Source organism: Anomalospiza imberbis, chromosome Z (assembly GCF_031753505.1).
Source record: "Anomalospiza imberbis isolate Cuckoo-Finch-1a 21T00152 chromosome Z, ASM3175350v1, whole genome shotgun sequence".
Classification (NCBI taxonomy): domain Eukaryota; kingdom Metazoa; phylum Chordata; class Aves; order Passeriformes; family Viduidae; genus Anomalospiza; species Anomalospiza imberbis.
This window is the reverse complement of record NC_089721.1, coordinates 68,304,782-68,323,424: the sequence shown is the minus strand read 5'-3', so window position 1 is coordinate 68,323,424 and position 18,643 is coordinate 68,304,782. Positions and strand designations below refer to the sequence as shown.

The 18,643-nt window shown below is 36.7% G+C and overlaps 1 protein-coding gene across 6 annotated transcripts in view; it reads right to left on the bottom strand.

Moving 5' to 3' along the window:
* The window catches only part of SMARCA2 (SWI/SNF related, matrix associated, actin dependent regulator of chromatin, subfamily a, member 2), a 119,301-nt gene that overhangs the window by 37,127 nt on the left and 63,531 nt on the right, over positions 1-18,643 (bottom strand). For all 6 annotated transcript variants that reach the window (XM_068176833.1, XM_068176830.1, XM_068176835.1 and 3 more), the window contains 7 exons: positions 18,543-18,629; positions 17,583-17,629; positions 16,052-16,218; positions 12,420-12,583; positions 11,445-11,672; positions 7,963-8,040; positions 2,276-2,494 (listed from right to left, as the gene is read on the bottom strand). In XM_068176833.1, coding sequence (XP_068032934.1) covers positions 2,276-2,494; positions 7,963-8,040; positions 11,445-11,672; positions 12,420-12,583; positions 16,052-16,218; positions 17,583-17,629; positions 18,543-18,629 — 990 coding nt within the window. The remainder of the gene's footprint in view (positions 1-2,275; positions 2,495-7,962; positions 8,041-11,444; positions 11,673-12,419; positions 12,584-16,051; positions 16,219-17,582; positions 17,630-18,542; positions 18,630-18,643) is intronic.

Below are 18,643 nucleotides of genomic sequence, written 5' to 3'. Positions count from 1 at the left end.
CAGTCTCAAAAGCAAACAAAGAAAACAATTACTACTAAGCATATGGGGACCTGCTAGGAAATTGTTTTCAGAGTAGCCCTTTATAGTTTTTTATCAAATGGTCCATCACTTCAGTGTTTTTATTGTCTTTAGAAAGACAAAATAGAAGGTACGCCTACTAAATCTCAAGAGAACACCAAGTTGACCAGAAGTTCACCCAAGGACAGGCTTAAAATTGGGAGTAATTTTGGTGAAGAAAACTTGAAAATTATTCAACAAGGGCATATGCTAAATCCTCATAGGAATTATAGGATATAGGAAGAATAGGAAGAAAGATCAACTATATGAAACATAGTTTTGAAAAGCTGGCAAGGAAGAAGAGCCACAGAAAAGGATTAAGGTCTTACACTGCATCAAAAATTTAACATGAGACAATACCTTCCATGTTAGAAAATAAACTACTGAAGTGTGAGGCATAAGTACCACAGAAGTTATGCAAAAGAAGTCCTCCTTATACAAATGATGCTGCATCTGATGGAATTCTGATGTCTAGCTTTTGACAAACTTGTAGAATGATGTCAGTCACATGTAGAACAACTATGGGAAGTCAGTGAAAACAATCAAGAGATTCAGAAAACAGGAACTATGGGAAAAGACTGCATAAGCATGGTTGTTAACTTTTCATATTTACTCAACTGGGAGACAACTCTCCTATGACACAAAGAAATATTAAAAAAAAGAATGGTATCAGGCTACTCTGCATGAGCAGAGTTATTAGGATTATGTGATTAGCTTAAAATCCAACAGGAAAATTAAAATAAAATACAATAAAGAGCCAAACAGTTAAAAACAATCCACTGCAGACTTCTGAGTTCATTACTCAGAAATGCCTAGAAGAAGTCAGATCCTGAACTCCTATTATAAATGACATAGGACTGGATGATTCTGCCTGCAGTATGACAGGGATCAGAGGATTTCTTTTAAGCCTGTTATTTTTGACAATAAAGCACTCAAAACAAGTATTTCAGCCAACTCAAGTCACAAATCACAAAAGCCAAAGCTAACTTCTGTGCTGCCATAGCCAGTGTTCCATCACTAAAAGAAGTAGCTTAAAATGACCCGGAGTAGATGTACATTACAGTGCATATGTTTCCACTGTAGGAGAAAGTAAATCTTCAAGAATCCAAAAAGGAGCTTATGTTTCTAGACCTTTCTTCTTCACTGACTGCTTGAAAATGTCAGGTATCAAACCTCCACAGTTTTAAAGACTTGCTTAAATTTACAGCTGGTGAATAATTCAAGCCTTTTCTCCCCTGAGCAACAGGTCTGGATTAGCTCTTAGTATAGTACTGCACCATGCAGTCTCCCAAACATCCAATTTTAAAATAAGTAGGTAAGATTTTTACCTATCTTTAGCAAATTATACACAAAACCTACACTATATATTCTTGTTGTTATTGTCTGTAATCAAACAGACAAGCTTTTTAAACATAACTTACTCTGTCAAACCACATAAATTGGTTTTGCACTTACAGCATTTCATTTATAAGTTTTGGAAATCATACTATTATCAAATTTTTGAAAAGCCTTTTCAACAATCATTCCTCACCTTTTTACCATGCTCTTGCTACCACACTGAAAAGACACATGCATTATTATTCATGGAAAGTAGATTTCAAAGAACAGCAAGAGAGAAAATCCCAGATTTGGTGTTATTTCAGTGTAGAATCTTTGCTTTCAGGTCTTAACTCTTAAATAATTTATCAAATGTTCTGATCTCAGTGGAGCTAATAAATACTTGGAAATTAAATAGCCTGAGAGAACAAAAATTTAAGCGAAAATTTCTGAATTCTTAAAAGGATTAAGTACAGGCATTTAAAAATACAATAAGCTTGTACAGCACAGAAAATTCTCATATACACTTACTAATGGTTTTCATGAATATTGAAGAATTCTTCATGCATCTGAAAGACAACACTTACAAAAGTACCTGAGGATGTAAGATCCATGCAAATAAGAAAAGTTCCAATAGAATGCTATCACAGTCCTGACTCAGCACTTAATAAGACTGATTTAAGTTTCTGCAGTGCAGTTCCAAACTTACTCATATCTTCAACATAGCAGCAGAAGCTGGATAATGAGGATATTTTAGGCCTAAAACTGTGCTCTCCCTGGTGCAGTCTCCAAAATGAGGAGAAAAACCCACCAAAAATGAGTAAATTTCATTTACCTTGGTTCATTTACCTTGGTTCATTTACCTTGGTTGTAAAAACCAACCAACCAACCAACAACCTACCCGCAGCCACTGTTTCTCTGTGAGAGCATCACTGTAGTCCACATCCCTGCGCTGACGGGATCCTCTTCCAAATATTTTCTCTTCTTCTTCTTCACACGTAAGCCTTTCAACTTCAGCATCATCCTTAATAATCCAGGATGGTAATTCATCCTCCTCCATCAAGCGAGGTTTACGTTTAGGGTTTCTGGCATCCTCTCTGCGACGATCCATGTCCATGCGCTGCAATGCCAATTGGCAAAGGATAAAAAAAGTTTTAAAGGCAATCATTAAGTGAACTATGTCAATGCCCACCTCTCTAATAACTCTTGAAACTTTAAACAAAGTCCTTCCCAGGTATCTCCCTTTCATAATATTCATAAATACTTCTAAAATGCTGCTGTAAAAAGAAGCTACACTCAAATGTTCATTTCCAGTCATATTCACTACTTCATAACTAGCTTTCACTGAAGGAACTAAGAAAACACACAACCGACACAAAGCAGATCACAAGAACACTGCTGTCCCCATAAGATTTTACTAGTATGTAACTAAAGAGTAACTAAAAATACACTTGTTTTGTTACCGTGAATATCAGAAGAAAATTTAAAATTTGGTATACGAAATAAAGAATCAAAGGAGAATTAATAAATTCAGAGAAAAGCTTGTTTACACAAAGCCAGAAAGCCAACACGCTTGAACCCCTGATTTTTTTTCTGATCTTACTGCTGTACCAGACAAAAAGCAAAACACAAATTATCAGATAAGCTTAGGTGAACTGCTATGAACACTAGAAGGGGATGTTAAGACTTTCAGCTGAAATTTAAATAATCATTCGAGTGTGGTGAACAATAGCTCAGACACGGAGACAGAGGATACATTCCTATAATCTACTGTAGATTCATCAGTGAGGTGTTTTATAATCCTCCTGGGGAAGCATCCATCTCTATCAACTACATACTGTCCTGGCTTCCTATGGTCCCATGAATTGTACCTGCATTGTCTTAAGCACTCAAATCAGGTAATATGAATAGGCATTTCAAATTGCCCTTTTGAAGAGTCATACAGTACTTAACACTCAGTAATCAGCTGCTAAGCAGAGAAAACAACTAGATGGCCACATTTCACTTTTGTATTTGAAAAAAATTATGTAAATAGACTGGCATCAGAATTGGCTGTAGCATCATATGTGGCTACTGCTTTGGCCAGTAAAACTTCATAAAAAACTGTTCTCAATTATGTGCAAATGTCTCCCTTGTGTACCTGATGCTGAACTTAACACGATGCCAACTAGACATATCATCCTTTTACAACCTTATCCAAAATGCATTAATTCAGAGGTATTCTCTCTACAGAGGGACAGCTCAAACCCAACTAAATTTAAAAACTGAGGCTTAGTGATGGCACCACTGAATATGCTGAATCTTCTCTCATCTTGGCACTTCTCAAACATGAGCATTTCTAAAATACTATCTCAGGAAGTGCATCTTACAACTTGCCTTGTGCACTATCTGATTTCATCACCTTGCCTTGTGCACTATCTGATTTCTAAACTCAGTGAAAAGCAGAAAACAAGAAGTGGTCTTCAGTCTGCAGGTACAACTATGTTTAAGAAGCAACTATAAATACATGGGCGTTTTCTCTGTCCCCATTATTTCAGACAACAGTGAACGGGCTGTGAAGCCTACAGTTTTTTATAGCAGACTTCTATATTACACCTCTTAAAGAACATCCCATTCAATTTAAATTAATTTCAAAAAGTCTCATTCAAGCCAAACATGTAGCTTGGTTTATTCTAACATGACAACCAGACAGCTACACCAAAAGACAGCTCAAATGGGATAAAGGAAATAGATTTCTCAATTTCTATTATTTAGCCAAGAACTTGAGTGAAGTCAAGAGACATAATTTTTAATCATGTTCTAGTAAGAACATGAAGTCAAAGCTGAAACATTGTATTTTTCCCCCAATGACTATGTTTCTTTGTCTAACACAAAAACTGAACACTAAGATAGTATTTTATAATAGCTGGTTTCTGACATAATAGTGCTTGGGAAGGAAAATTAAAGACAATCTCAGTTAATCTGAGATATCAGAGATACAAACTGACATTTTTTTTCTGAAGATACTACTCAAACCATATTTACACCAGGGAAACATCCAGTTCTATCTTCCCATATCTTTCTAAAACCTGTGTTTCCAAAAGACACCTAAATTAGTTTTATATAACTAATAATTATATGTTCACTGTCCTCAATAAGGCCTAAATGCTAAAAATAATATGCTACCACTACTTAAACTTAAGCAAAGAACTTGAATGTTGGCACACTCAAGACCTAAAATTTTTAGAAAAACCAGAGAGCACTGCTGTCCTGTGAACTGTGGATGGTTATCTTAAACTTTCCAAATTATAACTAGAAGAGTCCTCGGAAAAAACATCAAAGCCACTCAGTGCAAAAGCTTTGAAATTATAACTAAGAGTGTCCTTGGAAAAAACACTCAAGCCACACAGTGTAAAATCAGTAATTTATACACCCAATTCTAGCAGACTACCATTTTCACTTCAAGGAGATTAACTGTATTAGCACAACTGGAGTTTTGGTACCCATGTGGACTTCCACTTGAAAGGTATTTTTACATTAAAAATCATGCTCTTTAAATGTTTTCTTTATTTAAGCAGTTTGAATACTAAAGAGAACAATTTCTTTTCCAGAGAATTAACTTATTGAAGCATTCTTATGAAATGACATGAGTTATACAGATCACATAAACACACTAATTTTTCTCTGAGTATTTTCCAAAATTTTTATGATGTGAAGCCTCTAAAAGCTACAGGAACAAAGTCCACTTGTACACACCTTCTCTCTGAACAGTGTATTTAGCGCCACAGCTCCATTTCAGGTCCTGTGTCAAACAACACTTCTAACCTGCAAAGTGACTATAGAAGAGATGCTCATGGAACTGATCTTTCTTGTTGCTCACTTCAAGTAAGTAAAATACATACTTTTACACACCTAAGACACTAAGACACTCAAACACATTTTTTGTTGGGTATTGCAGACTCCTGAATTCTGATTACATGTGCACAACTTTAAAAGGGAATGAAGTTGCATGGGTATCCCTACAGTAAGGAAAATACAGATTACCTTTTGCTCTTTATCTGACTATGCAAGACTTGAAATATTGATAGAAAGACAAATAGGTCTGACTGCCAAACTTGCTTTTCAGATTTTTCTTTTACAAAGAAATAGTTTACAAAAAATTAAAACCATTTTTTATATTAACAATTGAAATTATTTCTTAACTATTAATATTTAACTACAATCTAACTGTCTTACTATTTTCAAACCCTGGCTTTCAAAGCATGTAGTTTTGCCTCTTAACATTTTTACTACCAACTCCTTACTTTCCCTTAAAAACTTCCATGTAAATTAATATGAAAAACATACATTCAGCCCACATAGCTTCACAAATGACTTGGATGCAGGACTTGAAGGGATACTAAGCAAGTACACAGACAATAAAAAAACTGGGAGGAGCTAGTGACTCCCTCAAAAGTAGGGAGGGACTGCAGAGAGACCTCAACAAATGAGAGGACTGGAAAATTACCAGCCATATGAAGTTCAGAAAAACTGAGAGCCAGATTCTGCTTCTGGGACGGGGCAGCCCTGGGATGTACAGACAGACTGGGGAATGAGATGCTGGAAAGCAGCACCACAGAAAGGGTCCCTAGAGTCCTGGCTTACAGCAAGTTGAACATGATCAGCAGTGCCCTGGCAGCCAGGAAGGCCAACCATATCCTGGGGATGTCAGGAACAGCATGGCCAGCCGGGCAAGGGAGGGGATTGTCCTGCTCTGTTCTGCACTGGGGTGGCCTCACCTCGAGTGCTGGGGCAGTTCTGGGTGCCACAGTGTGAGTGAGATATAAAACTATTGGAGAGTGTCCAAAGGAGGGCCATGAGGATGGTGAAGGGCCTTGAGGGGAACCCTTATGAGGAGCAGCTGAGGTCACCTGTTTTTTTCAGTCTGGAGAAGAGTGAGGGGAGACCTCATTGCAGTCAAGCGCCTTGTGGTTTAGGCAGGATGTCAGGATAAGGTTCTTTACCCACAGAGTTGCGGAGCACTGGAACAGGCTCCCCAGAGAAGCTGTCACAGCACCAAACCTGACAGAATTCAGGAATTGTTTGGACAATGCTCTCAGGCATATTGTTTGATTTTTGGCAGGTCCTGTGCAGGGCCAGCAGTCGGAATCAGCTCTTGTGGGTCCCTTCCAGCTCAACATATTCTGTTATTCTGTGAAAACTGTCTTTACTCTAGGCTCCTCAACTTTTTTTTTTACATTAAATAACCTACAAAACAGATACAAATTCATCAGCTACTTTCAACCATGGATTAGTTCTTTCCTTCTCGGTCTGAAGGAGAAATTAGAAGCTCTTTTCTAGCGGCAAATCCACCTTCATAAAACTCAGGGTATGTTCAGTCAATAATTCAGATGAAATTATTTCTTTTGAGTTTTGGATCAAATGGCCACCTCTTGGTTTGTGTCATGTAAATCTCCTTACACTCAAATCACTGATCGAAAAGTTTAAAAAGACAGGTGTCTGTATGCACTCCTTTTCTGTGCAACCTGGCTTTAGTGATTTCAGTTCTGATTAACACTTAATGAAGCTTAGCACAAAAACACTAAACTGGCAAATCAGCAAGGACAAAAGAATCATACAGGGGAATGTGGCCTTTTCCGACAGTTTATGTTAACAACTGTAACTTACACAAAAAGGGCCCCTGCATGCTTGTGTAACAGCAAATTTTTACAGATGAATTCTTAAGCAGAAGACAATGAGGGAATAAAACCTGTACTGTGTACACAGGTTTTGCATTGGTTCTGTCAGCAGTTGTTTCTGTGGATACCACCAGATACACTTCCATTTATACACATCGGAGGGTCTGTCTTGTTCCATCTTGCAGAAGAAAGCAGATTCTGTAGAATTAGAGGGCACGGTGCTTTATCTTCAGTACTTAAGTATTGCCCTGTACTGGTGTCAGTGAAGTCCAGAGGTCCACTAGCAATCCTCAGACTGTACAAACACTAAAAAGCAAGATCCATGCCTACAAAGGCATTTCAGTAATCATTTCATCAGTGCTGCAGTAGTGTAAACAAAAAGGGTAGTACTAATAAAAAGAAGTGGCTCATGTTGGAACCACTAGCTCTATTTTGGTAACTGTTCCAACAGTTGTAGCAGCAGAGATGCAGCTAACTGGATTCTTGACAAAACCATCAAAAATACCCCAGTTAACTCACCAAGAAAACAGCACTGTTAGTCTACTAATTTACTACCTTGTTAAGTTCCTGTAGTTGTCCTTGCCAATATCAAAGTCCAAAAGTAAGACAAAATGTTGAATAGTAATAGTATGCTGTACAATTAGTAAGCCGAACTGTAACTGACATTTTTGCACTATAAATTTCTCACATTGTGTCAAACTCTTCCTTTAGATTGTCACTGTTTCACTGACAGCAAGCATCTCTGAGGTCTTTACGTCATTTGAGGGAGTCTGTATTTAAGCAGACAACACTTTTTTCCTCAGATAAGCAATGCAAGTAAATAAAACCTACTTCTCTATTAAGGTTTTGACAAACTTGAGTGACAAAAAGGTTAAGGCCTTTAGTGACAACACTAGAGAAGATAATTTTTTTATCACTGCACCATCCTCACCATAAAGAGATCAAATTCCTCCTCACGTCGAGCAATCATCTGATTCAGTGTCTCATCATCAGGAACTTCATCTTCTTCCTGGTTAGAAAGATGGAAAAAAATTATTAGGAAGTACTCACATGCACCTTGAACTAACAGCCTCCATCAGTTCACAGCTCCACTGACCGTCTTTCTCTGACAACATGTGGGAAGCACTTAAACAGAAATGAAACCTTTTAAAGTGTTCACCTACTCAGAAGTAACAAAATAACATGGTAAGAATGACAAATAAGACTTATTACTACCTTCAAAATTTGAGAATGAGGAAATGACCAAATACAAAACCAGGAAATTTTGACTTGTGGTTTTCCTGGGTCAGAAGCACAGTTAGTGCTTTGGTTAAAATGGATTTTTTTTTTCCGTTCTGCTAGTCTACAATATTCCTTCAGAAATACCATTCTAAATTTTGAGGTTTTTCCCATCAAAGCAAGGAGACTGAAAAATTCCTGATTAAATGAAAAGAATGAAATATGTTTTTATCCTGGAAAATACCCCTTGCTGAATCACTTTCTCTTGACCATTTTCTGCTTATAAATTGAGATGTGAACACTTTACTGCAGACAAATGGATTATTTCATAAAAACAGAAACAGACACTAGAAAAACAATTTAGAACTATAGCATTCAATTGAAAATGTTACAGCTGAAACCATTATGATATCCACTTTAAAACAAAGCCCAAAATATTCAGTCTTCCTCCTTGAATTATTCTGAAACCACAGACAACATGTCACTCTGCACAGGGCTTTCTCAACCTATATTACACTACAGACCTATAATTCTTCCTAAAAGCTCATGTTTTGAGCCCGGTTTAATGGGAGTATAGAACGCTGCAGGTAACATGCAAAAAGCTAATATCCTGTAGCTTATTGTTCAGAAATAATAAGTCATTTATAGACATCTTCCCTCCAGTGTCTGCATTTCTACACCTCAGGAAAAAACCGAAACCCGTTATCATTAATGCAATTCTCAAGGAACACCTTTGTACCTTAGTGAACATATAATTTAGATTTTAACATGAACCAGGCAACTGGGAAAGTGATTAAGAGAGCTAATTTTTCTCACTTCTAGTCACTGCTCCTTCACTCTTCATGAAAAGGAAGTCACATGGTTACTCAAACAGAGAAAAAAAGATTCTTTTATAAATGTGACCATCATGAAAGGGCCACATACTTCCTTATTATCTCAGAGTAACTTCTGACTGGAAAAAAATAAGTGATCTTACATTAGAAACTGTAACAACAGTGTCTGCATTATCAGCAGTTAGGCTGAATAATCCTGTTGCCAAATGGGTAAGTTTTGCAGAAGAAAAAAATATAAATAAACTCAACTGTTTATTATAAATAAACTCAAAAATTACACTATGAACAAGTAACTTTTAAGCAGTTGTCATACATTGCTATTATTCTAATGAATCTCTCTAAATACACAGAAATTACCTCTCTGCTTTATCTAGTACTGCTAAAAGAAAAAAAGGATCAAAAAAAAAAAAAAGAAAGAAGAAAGAAAAATAAGGGGAGCTCTGATGCCAAATTTAAAAATGAAACTACTAAAAAAGGATGAACAGAACATAGTACTCTACATACAAGTGTGAAAAGTTTAAAGCTTCCTTAGCATGGGAATATTTAACTAGATTATCAGTAAACAATATCTTTGTTAGACATGCCAGTCCACATTTGTAAGTCAAAGCTGTGTCAATACTGTTGATAATTTAACTTTTAATTGAGAGGTTTACTTTTTTCCCATCAATCTCCCACTCGACACTCAATGCTGCTGCAATGAAGGAGCAATGGCTAACCACTGCAGGATGGTGCAAATTCAATTCCTCCTAGTCCTCAAGAGGTTGAGTGGGCAGACTTTTGTAAAGTCTCTGTTCATAAAGAAGTATTACTTGAAAGCTTCAGCTAGGAGTCAGACTGCAACATCAATGCTTTAAAAACTGATGCTGGGCTATGGCAAATAAACCGTTTTTAAATCTGCATGCTTCGGGATGGCAGACTAAGTATATTTGAACAACACACAGGAAACAAATTGTTCTGAAGTCATCTACAAAATAAGTAAGGCATGTCACTCCTGAAACAGTGTCAGATAAATGCTTCAGAAACAAATGTACTCCAAATTTTAAAGAAAATTCACAGGATTACTGAAAATGGCAGCTGGTTTCAAGTTCATCTATCTATTCATATAGGAAGTGTGGTCTGCTTTAGAGCTACAGGTTTACTTAATCAAAAATGGTACATATGTATATCACCAAATTTCTGCATTAACACCACAAATAAAAGACAATTACTGATAAAAATGTTTTGTCATTCTTCTTTAATTTCTATGAAAAATACTAAAACAATACAAAATTTCATCTTAATCATGCTTTCCTAAATGCACAATGCAGAGTTTACACAAAAGGACTAATGACTGAAGAAGTAAACTCTTTGTTCTTTGAAACTTTACTCCATATAATGAAGGATGCCAGTGAAACACAGGCTGTAAAATCTCCTATTAGCGTGTACCTTATTCAGACACACAAGCTCCACTCAGAGGCAAGATCGGTCACAAAAGCTCTGCCTTTAACCAGATCAGGGTATTTTCCAAGGTTGGAAAAAGTCATTGCTCATCAAAAACTTCTCTGTGTGTGTCATCAGTATAGTCGACACATTTATTTAATTTCTCCCAAATATGGATTTTGTGAAAATACTGAATTTTGTTCAAATTAAGAGAAGAGTCTGCAATGACAGGCGAAAGAATAGGTTCATCATTCCATACTCAGAATTCCATAAAAGAACACAATGAAAAGAGAGGGACACTCATTGTCTGTCCCTCACTTCTCACTATTAAAAGAACCTCAATTCCCACTATTAAAAGAAAAGACTTGACAGCTCTTTTTAAACAGCTAATAATTTCTCAAAGAGAAAGTGGTGATGAGAAGTCCAGGCTGGACACAGCACCAGAAAGAAACAGTTACTTTCGGGCTTGTCCTAAGCCCAAGGCATATCAAAGCAGATCTTAACTCTTAAATAGATTCCAAAGGAAGCACAATAAACAGGGTCCTTCAAAACTGAACCTAGGTAGCACTAGCTCCTCAACATGTCTGAAAATCAAATTGCCCAGCTGAACATATATATTGGACTTAGGAAATGGTTTGTAATGTGTTCTGGAAAAAATCTTTGTTTGACTGCAATTATTTGCCAAAAATATAAAGAGCAGAATGGGTTTTAAGTTGCAATGCCTAATTCTACACTAAGATTTAATCATAACCACTACATCATAACCATTAGGTTACAGCCTATTACTGTGACCATTAAAAAAGATAAAAATTAAGTTATTTCTCTGAATGGATGATAAGAAATTATAATAAAAGTTTTAATTTCAAGAGTTATGTCAATCTTTGTAAATGATGAATAAAAGAAGCGTCAATACTTCCTGAGTAATTATTTCTAATTACCTTACCTCATTTTCTTCTTCGTGCTCCAATATAGCTTGGAGGAATGCTCTCCTTTCATGGCTTGAAGATTTCTGATCAAACATTCCTGCCTGAATAACTTTTTGATCTACATTCAGCTTATACTTTGCCGCAGCAAGTATCTTCTCTTCCACACTGTTCACAGTGCACAGTCGCAGGACTCTAACTTCATTTTGCTGACCAATTCGGTGAGCTCTATCCTGGGCCTGCAAGTCCTGTTAGGCAAAGAACACAGAGAGTAATTTAACAGAGTGAACACAGATAGTAAAACTCGTTTTAGTCTCACTTCCCTTACATTTTACATGTGGTCACTGGGTATTATGTGATTTGCATACATTGGCACAATAGCTGGAAAACACACACACAAGTATGTACTTCCAGGGATACTGAACTTAGTTTCTTACAAATAAGAAAAAGAAAGGTATCAAAGGCATCATTCAGTAACCCCTTCTGGCGCTTTAAAACAAGCCAAAGTGGTGTGATATCCTCTTTTTCTGGTATCTGTATTTACTACTAACCACCACAGAGTAAGCTCAGTACCTCAGGCCAAGACTACTACACTCACATGGTCACCTAATTTCATGAGACAGGTAGCATTCAGCACAGCCTTTACTAAAGTATTATAAACTACCTCCCAAAGACTAGTAAGCTGGTTATATGTTAAGGATTAAAGAATGAGTAGTGTTACACAAATGAAGCAGGTTTATAACACTGCTAGCACTGAGGATACCCCAAGACTCAGATAAAACATATATGTAGGCACAGAATTAGTTCACCAATTCAAACCAAAACATTTCCTGATTGTGGCAGTCTGCCTCACTAATTCCCCTCAAAGCATAATTTTATCTCTTACTTGGATTTTTTACTTTCTTCCTAGGCTACATCATTTATTTAAAGAAGCAACTCAAAAAAGTATCATGGATTCTTTGCACATTTTATGAAGATAACAAAATAAATATAACCTGATGAGGATTCCAGTCACTATCAAAGATTATAACAGTGTCAGCAGCCTGGAGATTTAAGCCTAGCCCTCCAGCCCTTGTACTCAGCAAGAAGATAAAGTACTGTGATCCAGGTTCATTGAACTTCTTCAAGAGAGCAGCTCGATCCTCTGATTTTGTTGTGCCTGAAAAAAAGAAATTAAAAATATAATATAATAAAGTTGCGAACTGAAATAATGTAAATACAATGTCTGTTGCTAAAACTACATGTAAAAGGGTTATTTTAGTGTACTGCTTTTTGACATTTCTGACACATTTTCCGTAACACTGGCCATGAACGTTTATGTCAACTGCCTATCACACCTATGAGATGGACTTCTTAAGATCTCTTTAAATGCATTTGTTTTGACATTTCTAAAGTAGATCTTAAAATGCTGGCTAACATTGTTACACGTTTTTATAACTCACATAAATTTCAACTGAAACTACTATATACAAACAGAAGAGAGCTCTAGTTTTGATTAATGCCTTCTGGCTAGAGCAGCATTAAATATTTTTAAAAACTACTTATATAGAGATTTATCAAAATGTCACTATTTGCCTTTGGAGTCATAGTTAATATCAAAAGACTGCAAATTCCAAAAATGTCCCATCTTGAGGGTGATATATGTATAGAAGATGACACTACAACCTTTTTTTTTTTTTTTTACAATGGTGGGCTGTTCCCCAGCTGGCTTCCAGATACACCCCCCTGCCTCCCCACACTCAGCAGTACATGGGGAGGAAATAAAACAGAAAAGCTCCTGTGCCAAGAAAAAGGCAGCTTAATACAAGTGAAAAGTGTGTGTGCATGGACAAGAAGAGGAATTTTTTTGTACTTCCCAGCAGCTAACAGATGTCCAGCTGCTTCCTGGGAAGCAGGACCTCAACACCTGTAATAACTAATTGGGAAGACAAATGCCATAACAAGTGATGTCCCTGCATCCTCCTCTTTTCCATAAGGTTTTATTGCTGTTCACAACCCTTTGGTCAACCTCGGTCAGCTGTCTTATCTGGGTCCCAGTTCAATGCAGCCTTACAGGCCTTGGGAGTGAGGGGTGTTTGGAGAGAAAGTCTTGACACTGCAAGTGCTGCTCAGCAATAGCCTGACACTGGGGTGATGTCACTGGTGGTGTTACAAATGCAAAGCATAGCATTACACTGGCTGCTAGGAGGAAAATTAACTCCACCTATCTGTAGCCACCACAATCAAACAGCCAAACTGCTCGCCCACGGATGACATAGTGAACCCAATAAGCACATTAATTGGGTAGGAAACACTCCATGTAAGAAGACAGCTGGACAAAACCTGGATAGATTGCATCCCAGTATGAAAGACTATCTGTCATTATGAAACAGGAAAGGAAGAAAAAGGGTTTATCCAATTTAATGAACTACTGAACTACCTGAAAAAGACAATGAGGTGTGTTTACCACACTGTGTCTTGCCACAAACATTCTAGCATGAAAAGGAATTCATTTAAGAATACATGACGTAAAGTAATCTGAAACATTTGATATGTAATGTATTTTATCTGTCTTGAATAGAAGTACTACAACACAAGAAGGCCAGAGGTATGAAGAGGGCTTTGATAGCATGGCAATATGTTCTTCAGACAGTTTTGGCATTCTACGGCACAGTGAGATAGCTCATCTGTGTGTCCACTTCATAATCCCATTTTACATTCAAGGATAATATTGGTTCAACTTCATGTTCATTAATACCAGTAAAGGATGAGAATATTTCTTGGTACTACTTTTTCTTCTGATTAAAACATGAAGCTAATAGTCAATTTAAAACACTGTTAAAAATATTCAGAAGAAACTTCAAGTCTCACTTATGCTCTTCTCTGTATTTGCCTTAAATCATTGCTTCTCTACTAAAAAGTATTCTGATAAATGCTGCTGGTCCTATGTAATACTATAATGCGTGACATAAAACATTAAGTAAAAATGATCACTATTTAAGAAGCTCAGTATGAGACAGAGAACATCAACATGGAAGAAGACCAAAATGGAAACTTCTTTCAAACAGGTTTAAAACTGAGGTGGAATATGCTATTTAAAATTTTAATTTCATAGAATTGTGGGAATCAATTACCGGATCAAATAGATTGGAAAACACCTCTGAGATGTTTGAGTCCAACCTTTGATCAAACACTACCTTGTGTACTCAATCACAGCACTAAGTGCTACATCCAATCTTTCCTCAAGTCACCTTCAGGCATGGTGACTTCCCCATGTTCCTGGGCAAGCCATTCCAATGCCCAATCACCCTTTCTGTGAAGAAATGCCTCCTAATGTCCAACCTGAACCTCCCCTGGTGCACCTTGGGACTGTGTCCTCTTGTCCTGTCACTGGCTGCCTGGGAGCAGACAATGACTTCCACCTGGCTACACCTTCCTTTCAGGGAGTTGTAGAGTGTGATGAGGTCATCCCCAACCCTCCTCTTCTCCAGGCTAAAAAAACCCAGCTCCATCAGCTGCTTCTTCCAGACCCTTCATCAGCACTGCTGCCCTTCACTGGAGATGCTTCAGCACCTCAATGTCCTTCTTGGAGTGAGGAACCCAGAACTGAACCCAGAACTGACAGTATGGCCCCTCCAGTGGGTACTCACTGAATACAGGGGGACAATCCCTGCCCTTGTTCTGCTGGCCATACTATTGCTGGTACAGGCCAGGATGTCACTGGCCTTCTTGACCACCTGGGCACACACTGGCTCATGTTCAGTCACCAGCACCCCCAGGGCCTTTTCCTGTGGGCAGCCTGAGGCACTGCTTGGGGTTGTTGTGACCCAAGGTCAGTATGTTAATCCACTGAGGGTACAATCAATCCCCTCAACCAGATCATGCATGAAGATATTGAACACTCAACAGAGATACTGAACAGAATAAAGACATTAGTATCTAAAATGTTTCTAAACCATCTTTTTGTTTGAAGCAATAAAACATATCTAAACATGAAGAAACTGAGGCTTTTGATCTTCCTGTGAAATTCAGGCATCATGCTGAAATTCAGCTATTCTGTGAAGTATAACAGTTGAATTTTAAACAGACAAAAATGAATTTATTCCACTGGAATACAGGCCTAACAATGGCATTATCATCTCTTATCGTGACAATATTTTCACGCAACTTAAATAGCGATGACTGATTTGGAACCTTGAATATTAAACCCTATGTAAAAAAAGAGATGAGCCTCCAAGCAGCAAATTTACACATAAGCTGCATTCCTGGAATAGACCTGAGTGTTTATCAAAAGAATCAATTGACCAAATGATGTGCAGATTAAATAGATAAAAGAAAACACTGAAAGAGACAGAGAAAATTACTTCTACTGAGAGAAGCAAAAATATGTCTTTCTCAGTACCTTCCTTGCCTGGAAGAATATGGGAAATTCTAGTAAACTACCACTGAAGGGTCTACTGGCATAATTTCAGGGTAAATACACTTGCAGGATTATAAAATAGTATTTTGAACCTGTTTTCACTCTTGTATAGTCACAACACACCACTGTTATGAAAACACTAGGAGGAGAACCCAGGGCTCCCATGTCCAAACTAATGAAGGACTCCTCTTATCTTAGTATTTATCCTTTTTTTTCCATTTAGCTTACCATCAAGACGCAGGTAAAGGAAATTTCGAAATGCAAAGTAGTCTTCCATAATGGTCATAAGTGATGTCATTTGACAGAAAAGAAGCACACGATGGTTAGTAGCTCGCAACTTTGGTAGAATACGATCAAGTAGCTCAAACTTCCCTGAGGCCCGATAAAGTTCAGCTCTGTTGGAGAGAAGCAGCACAGTAAATACCAGAATAACCCTGCATTTAAAAGTCTGTTGTCATTATCATGTCAGAGTATAACAAAAAGACTAATTTACTTAATCTAAACAAGACTAATAGCACTTTTCTTTCTGTAAAATTGCACATGTAGATTAAAATAAACACATGCAAAGTCCCGTTTTCCTGAATTTTAAAATTGTGCTGACTTTCAATCACTCAATCCTTTTTCATTATTTATTAAAACAAATGTCATTTCTTAGCTTGATAAGCATTCTATGAGCTAAGACATTCACCTGCTATTTTGTTTTCAACTGGCACTAAAAACAACTTTCAATTGCAACTGCAGTTTTAAATTGTATTCATCAGGCATTTGCTGGAAAAGACCCCCTTTCCACTCAACTATCACGCACTTGGAAGAGAAATATTGCAAACTAAACTAATATAAGGAGATAGTGGCAGGGGTCTGACATTTATTCTTTAGCCATACAACCTTAGTTGTCCCTATTAGTGTTTAGCTGCTTTGATTAGCTACTCTTTTGTCTTCCATGCAAGAACTCCAAAATCGACTCCTAGCACTGAAATTCAACCCACAGCCCAGAAAATGAATATAAATAAACAGAAAGTCTAAATCAGCACCACAGTGATACACTTTATAGAAATAAACTTCATGCCACTCTTCTCTATCGTTGAGTCTGCACTCTCAAAATACAATCATCAGCAATGGCACAAAATCCAGAATATACATAGCGTTCTGATATGCATACATCTGTTATCAGCCAAAGACTAAATTGTTTAGGAGACAAGTATTCTGGTATACTAGCTAAGGACATAAAGAGTCTGGTATACTAGATAAAGAAAAAAAAAATTTGTATCTAAACAAAAGAAAGTTAGGTAGATGATACACAGTTTTTGTTTAGAAAGCATCCATTAACTTGACAGCTGCAAAGAGTGTCAAGAAAAATAAAACAAATCTTCTTCATTTCAGATAATGGAAGAAATGGTACTTTAATTTGGAAAATAGATAGTAAAAAAGGGAAAGTAGAAAGCAAAAGTAACAATAAAGACAAGAAAATCCTAACAGATATCGCTAAAGAGTCATCGCAATGAATTTCAGATGGTATATTTTTTCAAAATAAGGGGAAAGGAAGACCCGAGTCTTTTCTGTCTGCCATCCTGAAAGAGATGGACAGTCATGAAAAGATCTTGTAACACTTCTAGTACTATTAGGTTTTGCTTTACATACGTGCCCTGTACTTCTCCTGCCTCTGTATAAAATGCTTGAGTTTCCCAACATGTAGCTTCCAGAAAAACAATGTGATCATTAATTTCAATACAACACAATGGACAGCAGGAAAAACAGTTACCCATTAATGACACCATTTGAGTAGCCCAGATGTTCAGCAAAGGACTCCTGAAAAGATAAAAGCAATAAACATAATACAAACTACACAGCAATCAAAAACTATGCACTCTTATAAAAATCAAATTAAATATATGAGTATTGTGGTTTGAGTTCAATGATGTTCATACTCTTTGAAACCACCTTGTGGCAACAGTGCTCTCCTTAATGTTTTCCTGTACTATTATTTGAAATTCATGATTTGCAGAAGTGACTTCTGCAGCATACATTTTACCAGATTATAAATACAGTAGAATACTAATTAATTTATACTAATCAGTAGAAGAACCATCTGCAAATTACTCAATTTAATTACTCAGCATACAAGGTCATTAAGAGAGAAAACTACTACAACAACAATAATAATACTACTACATCATATGAGGCAATTATATTTTCATAAATTTGTCAATATTCTAGATATCTATGACACTTTCTATCTTTTCACATATATTATACTGATATGCTTAGGTCCTCCTGAGAGATGGTATATAGATAGTACATTTTTGCTGAAAAAACAAAATGGATGGAATAGAACAATTGTAGTTGACACTGCAGAAGATTAGCAGTCTGCTAACTACAGAGATCATACACATGACATTTTGAATCAGTGTCTATATATAATGAATTTGGTATATATAAATATCAAATTTCTCTGGGTTGTCTTAAATTAACAAAAAACTCTTCACATCTTGAAGACACTGGTCCAAATTTAACTACTTTAAAAACAGGCTTTGGATAATCAATAAAAATATGGTACTTGTTGACTATAATACATGTTTTTTTCAAATCTGTCCTTTCCAGTATAAGTTACGTAGACAGAGATGTCCCCTCCCACACACATAAGCTTTAGCAGCAGTTTTCTATTATCCCATCCAATTTATTGAATAAAAACAACTCTCAAAATCAGTCCAATCAGTCTTACCTCAATGTGTTGAAACATGTATGGGTGATTGCATATCTTTCTCAATTGCATGATTGTGTTCATAAGAGTTTTTGCTCCACCTTTGCCCTATGGGTACAAAC